This window comes from Oryx dammah, unplaced genomic scaffold (genome assembly GCF_014754425.2).
Source record: "Oryx dammah isolate SB20612 unplaced genomic scaffold, SCBI_Odam_1.1 HiC_scaffold_25, whole genome shotgun sequence".
NCBI classification, from domain to species: Eukaryota; Metazoa; Chordata; class Mammalia; order Artiodactyla; family Bovidae; genus Oryx; species Oryx dammah.
Window position 1 is genome coordinate 96,074,226 of NW_024070209.1, and position 15,250 is coordinate 96,089,475.

The 15,250-nt window shown below is 50.6% G+C and overlaps 1 protein-coding gene across 2 annotated transcripts in view; it reads left to right on the plus strand.

Moving 5' to 3' along the window:
- Positions 1–15,250, plus strand: part of MVB12B (multivesicular body subunit 12B) — a 194,129-nt gene that overhangs the window by 113,719 nt on the left and 65,160 nt on the right. For both annotated transcript variants that reach the window (XM_040225144.1, XM_040225145.1), the window contains exon 7: positions 287–381. In XM_040225144.1, coding sequence (XP_040081078.1) covers positions 287–381 — 95 coding nt within the window. The remainder of the gene's footprint in view (positions 1–286; positions 382–15,250) is intronic.

A 15,250-nucleotide genomic window follows, 5' to 3' on the forward strand; every position in this document is an offset into this window, starting at 1 on the left:
CTTTGCCCAGGGAGCAGAGGTCAGAGTTAAGTCACCCGCCTCCTCCAGGCACCTGGGACATCACATAAGGCTTGGGAAACCCTTTCTTCCTCTAGGATGTCCTTCCCTGTATGGAAAAGGTAGCCGCTGATGTCCAGAAACTTCTCAGTTCCTTGGGGAACTTGAGCTGCTTGGGTGGATGGAGGCCTGCTGCGCTGCGGGCTAACGGTGGTGCCTGTGCTTTCTGAGCCTCGGGGACTGCTCCATGTTCCCTGTAACCTCCTTTTTTCTCCTCTGTCTTCCTCAGGCACATCTCTCTCACGCTCCCCGCTACCTTCCGAGGCAGGAACAGCACTCGGGCTGACTATGAATACCAGCACTCCAATCTCTATGCCATCTCAGGTAGGTGGGCCACCGCCAGGGCCCAGCAAGCATGCCCATGTCCCGGGCGCCACCTCCCTCCGCGCATCTCCTCGCTTCTAACGGCACCTGTGCCTCCCGTTGCTCTTTCTTCCCCTGCAAGGGGCCTGTCCCCTGCAGGGTCCAGGCCTCCCCTTTCCTCCGTGTCACCGCAGCACTTAGTGAAGGGCCAGATCCTCAGCATGTTTTGAAACTAATGATGAAAAACAGTGTGTGGATTTCGCAAGCTTGAAGGGAGGTTTCCGGAGAATAGTGAGCACATTGTTCACCTGCCAGGTCCAAGCCAGGTTCCCCACAGGGACCAGGGACCGCGCAGACCCGAGGCCCGGTGCCGCCTGCCCTCCTGTCCACATCTGTCCTCACCTCTCGTTCTCAAGACCAGGTTTGCGACCAGAGGGTACACGGGGGGCCTCCCTCCCGCCCCCCCAACCCCGTCATCTGAGTCTGTGATTTCTGAACTCGGCCTTGAAATGGATAGTGTTACCTTGGCAGGAACTTCAGCAGTCCCAGTTTTCTTTTTCACCTTCACCCAGAGAGGGAAAAACTTACAAAGCCTTATTACGGAATTGAGATTCATTAGGTGGCGGGCAGTGCAGGGGAGTTGCTAAGAGTTGAGGAGACCCACGAACTTGACTCTGATTGTACAGGGGCCTCCAGTCGGAGGCCTTGGTGTATCGGGGGAAATGGCACATCGGTGCCACTTACCAGCGCACACCCCTAATGGTGAGTGACGTTTTGAACACGGGAACATGGCATTCATTCATGTACCATAATGAACCGGTTATTTGAAAGGTAATCTTTTTTTCTAAAAATTGCAACTTCAGGGTACTAAATAGATGAAATAGAACAATGATATAATTCGTGTCAGTATTCGTTTTTCTTTGTTATGATCACTCCCTAATAGGTTTGGAAGGATAAGCAAAGGCCAGTTGTTCCATTTCTGGGTGGCACTCCTGCCGGGAAAGGGGAGTGACAGGGAGGTCCCCAAAGCCCTCGTCCTAGCCCCACGCCAGGAGCCGAGTCCCCAGGGGGAGTGGGCGCATGTTGTCTGAGAGCAGCGTCTCCAGGGAGAATTTCTTCTGTGCTCTGGCTATTTCAGCAGAGTCGACAAGGAGCATAACAAGTGTGGAAAGATGACCTATTTTGTAGAAAAGCTGACTATTTCCCTAGATGCTTAGTGGCAGAGTGGTGCAAAACAGGCCTGTGAAGTCCAGCGGGATGAAATCCCGCTCCGAATGCACACACAGGCGGCTCAACCAAAGCAGAAGCCATTTTCCCCCCTCCAGCTTGCAAATCTTTTTCCAGCCACAGAGTCCAGCTGCCCCCACCTCACCGGGGTTCTCTGATGGCTTTCCCAGCTGTTGACATTTCTGCAGAGAAGGGCGCACAGAGTGAAATCTCCTCTGGTTTTGCAGGAATGTTCCTGTCTGCCCCTGGACCACTGCTTCCTTGCCCCGCAGCTTTGATGAGGTGTTGTCTGGGTTCATTTCAGCTGTTAGTTTAGCAGTACTGAGGTAACAGTCTCAAGACACAGGGGAAGCCATTCAGGAACTTCCTGTTACATTTATGTAAGTGGCAGTCAATTGGATTTTATCTTCCAAACAGAGGTAGTTGAGGCCACAGTGCACGACAGCAGGCAGCTCAGGCCTCCTCGGTGGCTGCAGGCCCCAAATTGCTCTGCCAGGGTCCGGGACTGCTTCATTGTGAGGCTGCCAGGCATGCCCTGCAGGGCCCGCTGGCTCCGTAAGGCCTGCAAGCTCAGCACTGGGCAACCATGGTGCAGCTGGGAAGTCTGCCCGCCTACCCGCCCACCAGCAGCCTGCCTGCAAGCCGATCTGGCTAGAGGGAAGCAGAGACACCCTCCCCGCCGTCCCTCCCCGTTCCAACAGTGCTTGGCACCGAATGGCACGTCTCAGTTTGGTGTTGCAAAGTTAAGGTTTCAAAGGTTTATTCCAGAAACAGTCAAGGCAGCGGGTGCCCCAGGCCCAGCCCGGGCCCAGTGCCTGCTGCCATAATGGCTGGTGCTCTGCTGGTAATGGATTGAGCCACCACACTGTTCTTCCAAACCAGCCCTGCACACGTTCGCTGCAGACCTCAGGCGCTGAGCCTTTGGTACAAACTCCTGGTCTGCTCTGGTTCATTCCTGAAAACACTTGATTACCACTCCCTTCATTTGCAGTCCCTTCCTAAGTAGATTTCCAAACAAGGTAATTAGAAATTTGAAAAGCAGCCCACATTTCATTTGTACATATGGTTATTAAAGTGGTATTTACTTTTGCATATTTTCCCCAAGGGCGTACCTGTTAGGATCTGCCCTCTGTACTTTCAACTGAGACAGTTCATCTGTGTCCTGCCTGCAGAGGGAGTGATGCTGCTGGGGAACCTGGTGCGGACCTTGTGTAGCTCTGTCCCCAGCACACAGAGGTGCTCCTGAAACAGTTGTGGGAGGAAGGGAGGGAGGAAGAAAAGCTTTTAGCCCGTGTCTACCCTGCCCAGGAATACCCTTTATGGCATCTCAGGGAGGCGATCATTCTAAATGCTACTTGAGCCCTCCAGCAGCTGGGGCCACCACCTCCGAGCAGCCCAGCCCATCTCCACAAGGTCCTCCTGTGTCGTTCAGCTGTGCTGTCTCGCTGTACATTCATATCCGCCCAGCCACTTGGGGTACCACGCATCCCATCAGTGATGCGTGCCGACTATTCTCCACCATCCAGCCCGTGAGTAGCTCTCTCCTGCCCACAGAATTGGGGTGAGGAACTTCTAAGCCTCTGTGCCAAAATCCTGAGATGCTTACTGCCTTCTCTGCCAGCTATTACCCTCATCAGAATGGCCACGAAGCACAACTTTGATCCTCACACTTCCTCTCCCAGGAATTTCCTCTGGAAAATGCTTACAGATGTGCAAAGAAAGATTTATCCGCAAGGGCGAGCACTGCTGCTTTTGTAAATGTAATAACTCAAAAAAAAGAGGTGGGGGGTGGTGGATATCCTAAATGTCTAAAACAAAGGCAAGTCGGTTAAATTATGAAACCTCCATACAGTGGCCTTAACTTCTCAAGCATCAAACAAATTTTTTATTTAGATAAAAAGGTGTGCATGAATACTGCTAAGTGACAACTGGATTGTGCAGTGTGATCTCATTTTAAAGCATATACCCACAGACCTGGAAGCATACACACCAAGACATTCACGACGGTTTTCACTAGGTTTTCCAGCTCTTTTTTTTTTTTTTGTTTCTTCGCGGTGTCTCACTTTTCTATGATAGTACATGTTACTCCCATAATAAAAAAATACAGGCTTGGGGTTAATTCAGCACACTCTTGGGAAGCTTCCCAAGTGGCCACCGTCTTTTCTGAGGGCTCACAAGCCTTCCTCTGAGTGCTTCACAAGGACTTCCCTGTGGCTCAGATGGTAAAGAATCTGCCTGCAATTCAGGAGAACCTGGGTTCGATCCTTGGGTTGGGAAGATCCCGTGGAGAAGAGAATGGTGATGCACTCCAGTTTTCTTGCCTGGAGAATCCCATGCACAGAGGAGCCTGGTGGGCTGCAGTCCATGGGATTGCAGAGTCGGACACGGCTGAGCAGCTAACACTCTCACAGACTCATACCGTGCTTTCGAATTCTGATGGAAATCACTCCCAGGCCACAGATCGATAGCTTCTTCTTGTCCCTTTTTGTGGACATGATTGTCTTCTGTTGTCCCATGCCCTGGACCCTCCTGTCCACTGATGTTCCTCAGAGGTCAGTGACCATCTTCTGCGTCTGCTGGCCCTCCAGTCCCCAGCTGAGCCCAAAAGCACCTGGACGCACCTGCTGCCACCTTGCCTTTCTTGCCCCTCAAATCCCCCATCACCATGTTATTCACTCTCTAGGGTTTGAGGGTGGTTTTCCTTGAAAGAGTAGATGAAGTAAAACGGTGGGTGCCTGGTGTGGCCCACTCTGTAGCCCACATATATTCGGGTCGGCAAACCACTTTTTAAACTGGTCTCACTTGTGATCGGTGGCAGCTGGCAGGCGCATGCTTTCCTGGTCGTGTTCTCACTGCTGTGTCTCCCTCGGCTAGATGCCCTTAAGGGCTTGTCCCCCGGGGGGACTCTCTTCAAGGCCATGTTGATTTCTCTAGATTCTGTCCCAGAGCCCCAACTCCTAAGTTTCCTTGTCAGAACTTCTAGTGACTGTTAGTTTTTTAAAGAATGTCTTCTTGCTCCTGAAAGTCTTCTATTTTGGTCCCAGGTGGTGGTGTCCTCCCTTTTTTTTTCCTTATCATTTTTTTTTTCAGATGTTTAGATGTCTGAGCACTTATTCATTTCTCTTCCACTTATTCCAGAAAGATTTAAGGTAGCTCTGAAAACACATGTAGTGAAGTGAAAATGGAAGGGGCAGAGCAGGAGTGAATGAAAATACAGGATAGCAGAGGAGGGTGCAGCCTTGGGTGAGGTTTTGCATGAAGGGGAGATTCCAGGTTTGGTCCAGAGTAGAGTCTTTTTATAGACAACATAGAAACAAGCCAGTTGTTCGGGAAGAATGTAACTATTCCTTTTATGAATTCTTCCTCATAGAGAGGGCCCTGCAAGGTTCTGGAGACAACAGAAGAGCCGCTTTTCAGTGAGCTTAATAAGGATAGACTGTGACCTACTCATGTTTGAAACCCTAAATGTTTGGAGGTTGAATGCAATGATTTTTTTTTTAACTGCGCTGAGTCGTCGTTGCTGCACACGGGCTTTCTCTAGCTGAGTCGTCGTTGCTGCACGCAGGCTTTCTCTAGCTGAGTCGTCGTTGCTGCACGCAGGCTTTCTCTAGCTGAGTGGGGGCTACTCTAGTTGCCGTGCACAGGCTTCTCATTGCAGTGGCTTCTCTTGTTGCGGAGGAGGGACTCTAGGGCACACAGTCTTCAGTCATTGTGGTGCAAGTGCCCAGGGGCCCCGAGGCATGTGGGATGATCCCCAACCAGGGAACCGGTGTCCCCTGCATTGGCAGGTGAGTTCTTAACCACTGGACCACCAGGGAAGCCCGAGTGAGATGTTTCTTAAGAAATGTCCTTGTGCTGGGCATCAGACCAGGGGCTGGAGACCTGGGGGACGTCAGGAAAGAGGAGCTCCCTGACGTCCTGTCCACCTTGAGGGCTTCCTGTGCTGAGGGTCCCTGTAACGAGTAGCTCAGTTCAGAGACTCCAGGAATTTTTTTTCCAACCTAGGAATGTCCCATCAGCCTCACGGCAGGTTTTACTTCATGAACGGGATAACGACACTGTAACGTTCTTTTGTTTTTGTGGTGGTTATAAACTGATTCATAGCTCCATGTGAAGAATTTTTTCCCAAAGAACTTATTTTTCTTGCTTTTGAAAAAATCAACATAGTTGTATAAAATAGTAAAATAAAGCAGGTGCATATTAAAACCAGCATGTAATAAAGCCAAAACTCTCAAACTCAGACAGCCCACAGTTTCAGGGTGAGCCATACGCAGAAATGCATGGAGGCCACACAGTGCGGGGAAGCACCTTTTAGCGCCTGACATCTTCATCTGTCCATCAGTACCAGGCCAACCATGTAATGTATTTTTCACGTCGTCACTTTTGAGAGTACAAGGGGTATGGGGCTGCCCCAGACAGAGCCAGAGAACCCAGAGCCGACCTGGTCAACTGGGAGTGCGGTCACCCTGTCTCAAGCTCTTCCGGGTTTTTCAGGTTTGGGGTGTTTTTTCCCCCCTTTTTGGTTTTCTTTTTGATTGCTGGAAAAGCCAGCTTATTGCCCTCCACAGCTGTTCCCTCTTAAAAACCAGTCCGTTTTCAAGATGTTTGACATCAGGAAGCATGTGAGCATGGACAAGCCCGAGTCCATCAGCAGGCAGTGTAACCATGACCCTCATTCAGAGAGAAGGGGGATTTTATCTGAAACACAGAACCCCATACCAGCTGTGTGACTCTGACATCAGACCAGGAAAGCGCAAAGCAATTAAAAATAATTAATGATTTCTGAATATCAGCCTTCTCCATGCAGTTTTAATCTAGTCCTCATTTAAATTGGAAGATGGACATTTAATTATCAGTATTATGAAATTCATGATTTATATATTTCATCCAACTGGATAAAATTTCTGCCACTGGCTCTTCATCTTATCATGAAAAGAAAAAGAATCTGTGTGTTTTACAATGTGATCCTTTAAAAACTCGTCTATAGCATACCAAACAATTACGAATGTATTTTCCTTTCATTTTTAGTGATTGCATTATTTCTGTCTTTTAATTAAGAGAAGAAAATCTCTCCAGGAAAGTCAGAAATAAACTTGATACTTTAATGACCATAAAGCAATGCCAGGTGGGAAAACGACCAAAAGACTAAAACAGTCGGGTGCGTGAGAAATGAGAATGCCCTTCTTTTCCGTGTGAGGTGTTCTGACCGACAGCCGTGCACGTGCCACATTTATGCTGCAGAGTTTGCGTGTGTTTTGTGTGTGTGGTTCTGCTTTCCCCACGTGTGTGGGTGAGTGCCAGCCTGCGGGTAGGTTCACAACCTCAAAGCTGGGGAAGGGCCGCCGGCTTCCAGCGGGAGCCCCAGAGTAAACATTAGTCGCCCTCTGCATTCACAGGTACCTCTGCGGCCTGTGAATTAATGGACATGTTCTTGTGGCTTCTGTGGCCTTGAACTTCAGACCTCCCCCCCCCCCCACCCCCACCCCCGCCCACCTCTTTTCCTGTATCCTCCACTGAGGATTTCAGACTCACCTAGGACTTCTCGGAGCGGTGGGGGGTGAGCTGGAGGGAAGGGGAGGCAGGGAACCAAGGGAGGAATGTGGGTTTGACGGGCCCCAGATAATAGCATATGGGGAAGATTCCTCAGTGGAGTGAAAGAATATATATATTTATAATAATGGTGCTCGAATCAAGAAGGAAATAAGTCATTTTAAAGGCATATAAATTTTTATCATCCCCTCTAACAGCCATAGCGTCCCTTGTCTATCCATCTCTTCCTGCCCTGACAACAAAACCGAGCACAAAGGAAACCAGGGGAGGAGCAGGCAGAACCGGGCAGGCGCGGGTGGGGACTTGCTCGCGTAGAAGATCTGTACATCCCGATGTGAAGGTGGGGTGACAGGTGGCCAGGTTTGCTCTGCACACAACCATGTGGGTGCTGTCAGGCGCTCACACGCCGCCTTGTTGCGATTGATGAATTGCCTGCTTTCTTGATTAAACCTTCCGTCACTTAAGAAACAAAAAGCCTGTGTTTAGATGGCAGAGTGGGACACGTCAAAAAAATCTGTCTCCTTTACCTTTGTGCAGATGTTGGGCACAGACTGTAACATGTATTATTAAAATGAATGTGGCATTTACTGTGCATTATTCCTTTCCTGGGAGAAAGGACTGTAAATTATATGCTAATAATAAGCTTTAACCCTTTCGAAATGCAAAAGATTTAAGAGTGCAAATATTCATGTAGGCCCGGCTAATTGGACGTGCTTTCATACACCCAGCCGTGGTTGCCGTGTCACCGGAGTTAATGAACAGCGTGTGCGAGCAGACACGCAGGGCGCTTGGGGAGCTCTCGCCTCCTGGAGGGGCTCCGCTCTGCAGGCGCCCCTGCTAGGATTTTGCGGAGAGAGGCCCCGAAACCCCTGGGCTGGGCTCTGGGTCACCCTTCTGACAGATGAGGGCCAGAGCCTTGTCCAGTTCCCCTGGCCCATCTTCTGGACCCGAGCGTCAGGCGTGGTCCTCTCTGCTCTGTGTCCCCACCTCCGGGGCCGGCTAGGCTCGGGCCTGGCAGGTACCTTGTTGGTACTCACACTTACTTGACCTGGCTTATCAGTCCCCAGTCCAGTTGCCCAGGTGGCAGACTGACGTCCCCAAAGCACGCCTCGTCAGATCACGTTCACGCCAGCCCCAGCCAGCCCACTGCCAACTGCGTTCATGCGAACCTCACCTGCCCAGAGTGGGGGCTGTCGATGGCCAGTCTCTACCTGTGCGGTGTCTCTTCCTCCAGGCCCCCCAGCCCAGGTAGCTCCCGGTGTCCTCTCCATTGTGTCTTTCTGTGCACCTGTCCCTGCTTGTCCTGTGGCCTGATGGCCCAGCATCTCCTCTGCTGACCCATCCTTGAAGGCCTGCTTCCGCACTGCCTCTGCCATGAGGCTTGTCTCATTCCCTCCCACTTGGGGTGCTGGTTTCCTCCCCCTCAGTTTTGTGTTCGAGCCATTTCACCTGTGAGCACGCTCAGACAGCAGAGGCTGTGTTTAGAAGAGAGGACGGAGGCTGTCTTCACTCCTTTTTGAGTCGTTGAGGATGTTATTAAAGGCAGAGAGAGAACGACGACTGTTCACTTCTCTCTTCATTCAGCAGACAGCACTGCCCTGTGCCAGGCCCCATGTTCCCTCCTCCAGGGCAGCGGGAAGGTTCAGCATGTGACTGACGGGGCATTTGGGGTCAGAAGCTCATGCGGCCATCGCACACGGCCGCCGTGAATGGCCGCACAGGTTGTGCACTGAACAACCCACACAGATGGTTCCCAGGTAGAGCTGTGCAAGGGCCCTGTGTTGTGTGACCCTGGGCAAGTCACTCGAAGCTAGTTATTCACCCCTCTCTGGTGGCTCAGATGGTAAAGAATCTGCCCACAATGCGGGAGACCTGGGTTCGATCTCTGGGTCAGGAAGCTCCCCTAGAGAAGCCAATGGCAGCCCACTCCAGTATTCTTGCCTGGAGAATCCCATGGACAGAGGAGCCTGAAAGTTGCAGTCCACGGGGTCGCAAAGAGCCGGACATGACTGAGTGAGTAACACTTTCACTTTCGAGATAATGCAGTAACCGCCTGTTGCCTTCCCAGTTGTTGTTACGAGGGTCCAGGGCGTGTAAGAGTATTTCATAAATCGGGAAGCACCTCCCCTGCCGGAGCCCAGAGGTTTGTTGAGAATTATCACTCGGGGCACACTGGCTCATCTTCTCAGTCCTGCGCTCTGTTGTATGATTTTATACATAAGATTTCACCTCAGCAGTCGGTGTGCTCTGAGTGCTCAGGGAAGACATCTTCCTGGGGCCAGAGAAACTTGCAGTAAAGGCTCTGGCGCAGCTCCGCTGGGCGCCACCCAGAAAGGAGACGTCCTGTCACGCATTGTCACTTAGACGTGGGCTGTTTTGCGTGGCCAGTGGCCCACAAGCCCTTTCTCAGGAAGGTGACAGGATGCTGGTGTGGGGGCAGGAAGGGAAGACGCGCTTGGCACAGTGAGCTGGCGACCTCCATAAAATCTTGCAACGCGCCTTTGGTTTTTCGGAGGAAAAGTGCTTGCAGCGGGGGGTTGGGAGTGCTGCTTTCGTCTCCAGGTTTTCATTTCTGCTTTTCCTGTGCTCCCCCGGCAGGAGAAAGTTAAGACTTTTTCCAGTTTCGTCATGGTGAAAAATAAAAATATAATGAGGTGACAGATACTTGAGTGTTCTTAAAAGATGGCCACCCCCTGCTGTGCCTTCATTCTCCATATTTTTCTTTCAAGCGTGGCAGAGAGTAGGTGGCGTTGGCTTAATGGGCCACATCCCCCTCCCTCTTAAATCCTTGAGTGAGGCAGCTGAGAGGTGGTGGGGAGATTCCAGGCAGGAGCCAGAAGGGTAGGTGCAGCGAAGTTTCTGCCATGGACCTCCCTGGTGACGTCAGGCACAGCACCAAGCCTTTCTGGACCTGATGCCCCCGTCTCTCGACATCAGTAATTGCAATAACAACGTTAATCATTCAAGTGTAGCAATAGTTCAGCTCATGTCTTTGGAAGCATCCTCTGTGTCAGCCATTGTCTGGCACCTAGAGGGGGCAGTGATAACACCTCCAGGGGCTGGGGTCCATGTGGGAGGGAGCCTATGTGGTTTTCACATTGGGATACCTAAGGCATTACCAGCAGATGAGAACTTACTGCCTTCACACTTCAGAGAAATGCCATGCAGATACCGTCTTGACCATAAAGTTCCCACACGTGGACAGAGAAAACCCATCTCTCTGACACCTTTCTCTCTGCATGTGTATCTTCTTTGTCTAGTTTTTAAGCAGAAATATGTCTCCATTTCCCCATCATAATTCGCTTCCTGGCAGGCAGCGTGACTGTGGTCCTTTCTGAAGGCCTAGCCAGAGAAAGGGCTACCCAGATGGCGCTAGTGGTAAAGAACCCTCCCACCCAAGCAGGAAAATGCAAGAGACCCAGGTTCCATCCATGGGTCAGGAAGATCCCCTGGAGAAGGAAATAGCACCCTACTCCAGTATTCTCGCCTGGAGAATCCCATGGACAGAGGAGCCTGCGGTCCATAGGGTCGCAAAGTCAGACACAACTGAAGTGACTTAGCATGCAGCCAGAGAAATGCTGAAAACAAATGAAAGACACTCAGTCTCAGCTCTTCATCTGCTCTTAGCACTTCTTCAGAGGCTCTGGGGTGAGTGAAGTCATCGGGGTTACCGAACACTCCTGCCTAGGAGCAGCTTGTATCAAACTAGCCTTTTGTTTCTCTTTATATTTCTGTCTATCTCTGTCTTGCAGTAACAGACTATCAGCTGAGAGGGAAAAAATGATATAATTAAGGTAACTTCTTTAAGCACATTTCAGCAGCTGAAGTTGTTTTTGCTTTTATTAAAATGGATCACTTTAATTTATTTTAATAAATCTAACCTTCCTCTAGACTTACCATGTACAAAACTCTGTAGTAAGCCCTTTCCATGCATTTTGTTATTTATCCCCAGCAAATCCTTATCAATAACCTTACAGAAAACCTCTCAGGGTTTGTACTGTTACTGCTGTGATCTCTGTTTTACAGATAGAGCTGCCCGTGTTGCTGAGTCCCCATGTTCAAGCCTTGTCCAAAGCCTTAGAGAATGAATACCTGTAATAATAATGAAAGTGAAAGTGTAAGCCGCTCAGTCGTATCTGACTGAGTATAGTCCATGGAATTCTCCAGGCCAGAATACTGGAGTGGGTAGCCTTTCTCTTCTCCAAGGGACCTTCCCAACCCAGGGATCAAAGCCAGGTCTCCTGCATTGCAGGCAGATTCTTTACATTAATATGACAATAATGATACTAAATATTGTGCAGGTGGAGAAACTGAGGTTTGAGAGTGATTTACCCATAGTTAGCAGTGCTAGTCAGCGGAAGGGCTGACATTCAAGCCCAACCAGCCCCTAAGCTCCCCGCCACTACCCTGGGGACAACGCCTTCTAGCTGGGGACCCTGTCCCTCCCTGTGTCAAGCGACGTTGGAAGGACACACACACCCAGAGTGGCTCACATGAGGACTCATCGGTTTATTAGGTCTCAGTGTTGTTTAATCTCAGGTGGCCCCTGGACCATCGCCTCTGGGACCTTGTCAGAGCTGAGGCTTTCCATCCTTGACTGAAGAAGCCCTCCCCCACCCCCACATCCTCAGGGCACCTCCAGGGGTAAGTGTGGGTCCTGCTGGGCAGAACAGTGCAGAGCTGAGCACACAGCCCCTCTCATAAAGCTGAGTGGCCTTAGGCAAGGGCCTTCACCTTTCTGGGTCTCAGTTTCCTTGTCTGTCAAGTGGGAACAGCAGTGGTTTGCAGTGAGGATTAGAACCGAGCCTGGCACATAGGAGATGCTCTGAGGGTGTCCTTATGATTGTAATTATCCCACAGCTCCTCCCTCCGGCCCTTCTCAAATCCTTTTCAGACCAACAAGGGCAATACTCCAGATGCTTCAAGGAACTGCCCCGCATTAGCAGGCAAGGCTACCGCTGGTCCTGCTGTTGGAAACCTCTGTCTGGGGTTGGGGGGAGCTCTGGGCACCTGGATGTCCCCTTGCCATGGTCTTCCCTCAGCCCTGAGGTGACAGTGGCCAGCCCAGACACACCTTCTCATGTCTTGGGACTGAACTATAGGCGTCTTCCCCCACTCCAGCTCTCTGAACCCTGCCCACAGCAGGGCTTCTGCATGAACTGGCAGTCACCGTAGTGCCACCTGCTCTGAAGCTTCACCCTCTAGGTTGGGCTTCCTAAGGTGCCAGCCTCTACCGAGGTGACCGAGCTGTTCCAGACCCTGTGCGACCCCACGTGCTCCTGATCCCAGCTCCCCTCCAGCCGGCTCTGCTGCCCAAGTTCTGCTGCGGCCCATGTGTCCCCGCTTCCAGGCTCCAGTCTGGCTGACCTACCTCAGTAGTCCTCGGGAGTCAGCTGCCAGGTGGGCATCTGTAGACTCCTGATGGCTTAGTGAGTAATGATGGGGGAGTTGGTAGAACTCGGGGAGCGGCTGGACGGCTACACAGGATCCCATGATGAGACAGGAAGTTTTCTGTATCCCCTACACAGGACGTCAGGATGGGTGCATTTAACTGCTGGCCTCAGGACCAAAGAGTTCTGATCTATTCTGTAGCAGTGAAGCCACCTTTCCCGTGGACAGAATACCTGCATCCATCTGTTGCTGTGCATTTGGCGTCCATGTCCTGAATACCCAGTACTTTTTTTTCCCCATCTGTTTATAAATGGCCAGTGACGGTCTTAACCTGTTTATGTTTAAAGAACAGACTTCATCGCTCCAGCCTAGAGTTGGGATGGGGTGTATTTATCACATGTCCCGGAGAACGCAGGGCCCTCGGTCCTCAGATCTGTCTTTCGATTGTCTCGGAGACAATGAGTGATGCAGAGCTCTCAGCCAAGGTTGAGATCCTTTGTTAGCGCGTGGTTTCTCGCGCCTGGCTTGTTTTATAGCATGAACGATCTGATGATCCACCGGCGAGGCGACATCCATAATTTTGAATGAGAGAGCAAAGCTTGCCTCGTCGGCCCTAAGCATCACTCCTGGTGACACGCTTAGAAGTGCTTAATCGCTTGCTACCTGGAGGCAATAAACGCACCCATCTTTCTGTTGCATTGCCTCTGTGTTTACCTTAAATATGCCCTGGCCTAACAGAACGCCAGTGCCACTCCTGTCAGAGGGTCCCTTGGCTTGTGAGTTACACAGCCGCCTCTTACCCTTCTTCCGGCCAAAGGTGGCTGGGCCTCTCATAGCCCCAGAGTGGGCGCCTTCTTTGGCCTGAAGCCTCTTGACTGTTGATGCTGCTTGTAAACTTTGCTGTCTAATTGGTTTTCCCAGTTCTGACTGAGAAGGGTGACCTGTTCTTGGTTGTGACGCCTCATTCAGTGCTCAGTTCTCCGCTGGAGTCCACGGTCTGTTCCGGGAGGTTAGGACCGCAGCTCTCACACCCAGGCAGCCCAGCCTGCAGGAGGTGCTCTGAGATCCTCATTGTTGGATTGATTCTTGAGACCCACCCTTTGTATCCACCCTCCCCAGCTGCGTGACTTTGGACAGTTTATGTAACCTTTCAGTCATTTCCTCTTCTAAAACTTGAGGATTAGGGATAATGTATGTGAAGTGCCTTGTACTGAGCGGGCCCCCCAGAAATGGTAGCTCGAATGACTGTCATAGACCCTGGCATTCCAGGGAGCATGGGTCTTATTTCCCCCTGAAGTAGGACCCCCAGCCCCACCCCACCTAAAATGCAGTCAGGAGCGGGGCTTAGGTCCACTAAGGCAGGGCTGGAGGGGGACTCACGGGTTGGAGCCTGCCCAGGTCAGGGTCCAACCCTCCACCCTAGTTCAGAAATCTATAATTGCTTGAGATGCCAGTTTGTTAGTGGGTGAAACAGTTTTGTAGAGAACTTCTCAGTGTTTAAATCAGCCTCCGATTTCCCCCTTCCCTTCTCCTCGAATCAGCTCTGGACTGAGAAAGGAGCATTACCTGTTCTCAGTGCTCGAAACATTTGACTCCTTTCTTCTTTGTCTTTTGGCTTTTTCTTTCCTGCCCCTCCCATCCCAGGACCCTTGCCCCAGAGTCCTTATAGACCTGTGAGCCGAGGCTTGGTCTCAGGATCTGTCGAGAGTCCCACCACCCACCGGGCACATCCTGAAGGCTCCCTCATGCTCCAGGGCGGCCACCGGGCCAGTGGGGCTCCAAGGCCTGTGCCAAAGGCTGGCTTCGCAGCCATGGGACACACCATGCACTGAAGACCATCTTGGGGTTTGGGGGAGTGTTTAAGCAACTTTCTGAGACATTCCCATCTTAAGAAAGGATGCCAGACTATCTGTCGATGCCGAAGGATCGCTCCTTTCTTCAGACTACCTTTTTAAAAAAGATATTGTACCTTTTATTTGGATTTAATGAGGGCAGACATTTTAATCAGAGGTTAGTCATTTATTTTTGCAAACTATTGTTTTGATTCATCATTTATGCAGATAATTAAATGGTTCAGTTGGCACAGTGTGTCTACTTTATTAAAACAGGTAATTTTGGGGGGATAAAAGAGAGAGATGCTGTTTTTTGGATCACTGCACAAGAATTGCTTTTATCTTAATCTTTGTGCATAGTTTCTGGTTGTGTTGTCAGAAGGCTCTCTCACTTTCAAGCGTTTGGTGTCCTCTCTGGTCTGGGGGGGCGCTTGCCCTGGGATGATTGGGGTGTGAACCGTTATGCCCTTTGAACTGGGAGATGAAGAAATGCTATGCTGTTACCTTTCAGAAAGTCTCCAAGGTTTTAATTGGATTGGGGGAGAAGAGCCTACAACTTATGAACTTCGCAGAGCAGCAGTTCTTATGCTAAAAACAGGTTAATTGTAGCCCTCGCAGGGGGTGGAGTTTAAAAGTCAATTACTACTTGTCCTATTATAATTTATACACCTAGGATTTGGAAAAGTCTGTCACTTGGTGCAAAAATGAAAAGGTTACGTGTACTAGAGTGAGTATTCCCGTGGCTTTTCATTTGTAAATGCTTCAGCTACACGCATCTGTATGTATGCAGCTTGTAGGTGCAGAGCTCTGATATTATTGCAGCTTAGAGCAGGGTTCCTCAGGAAGAGTAACCTTTAAGATTTCATTCTTTAAATCCATAATGGCTTGAA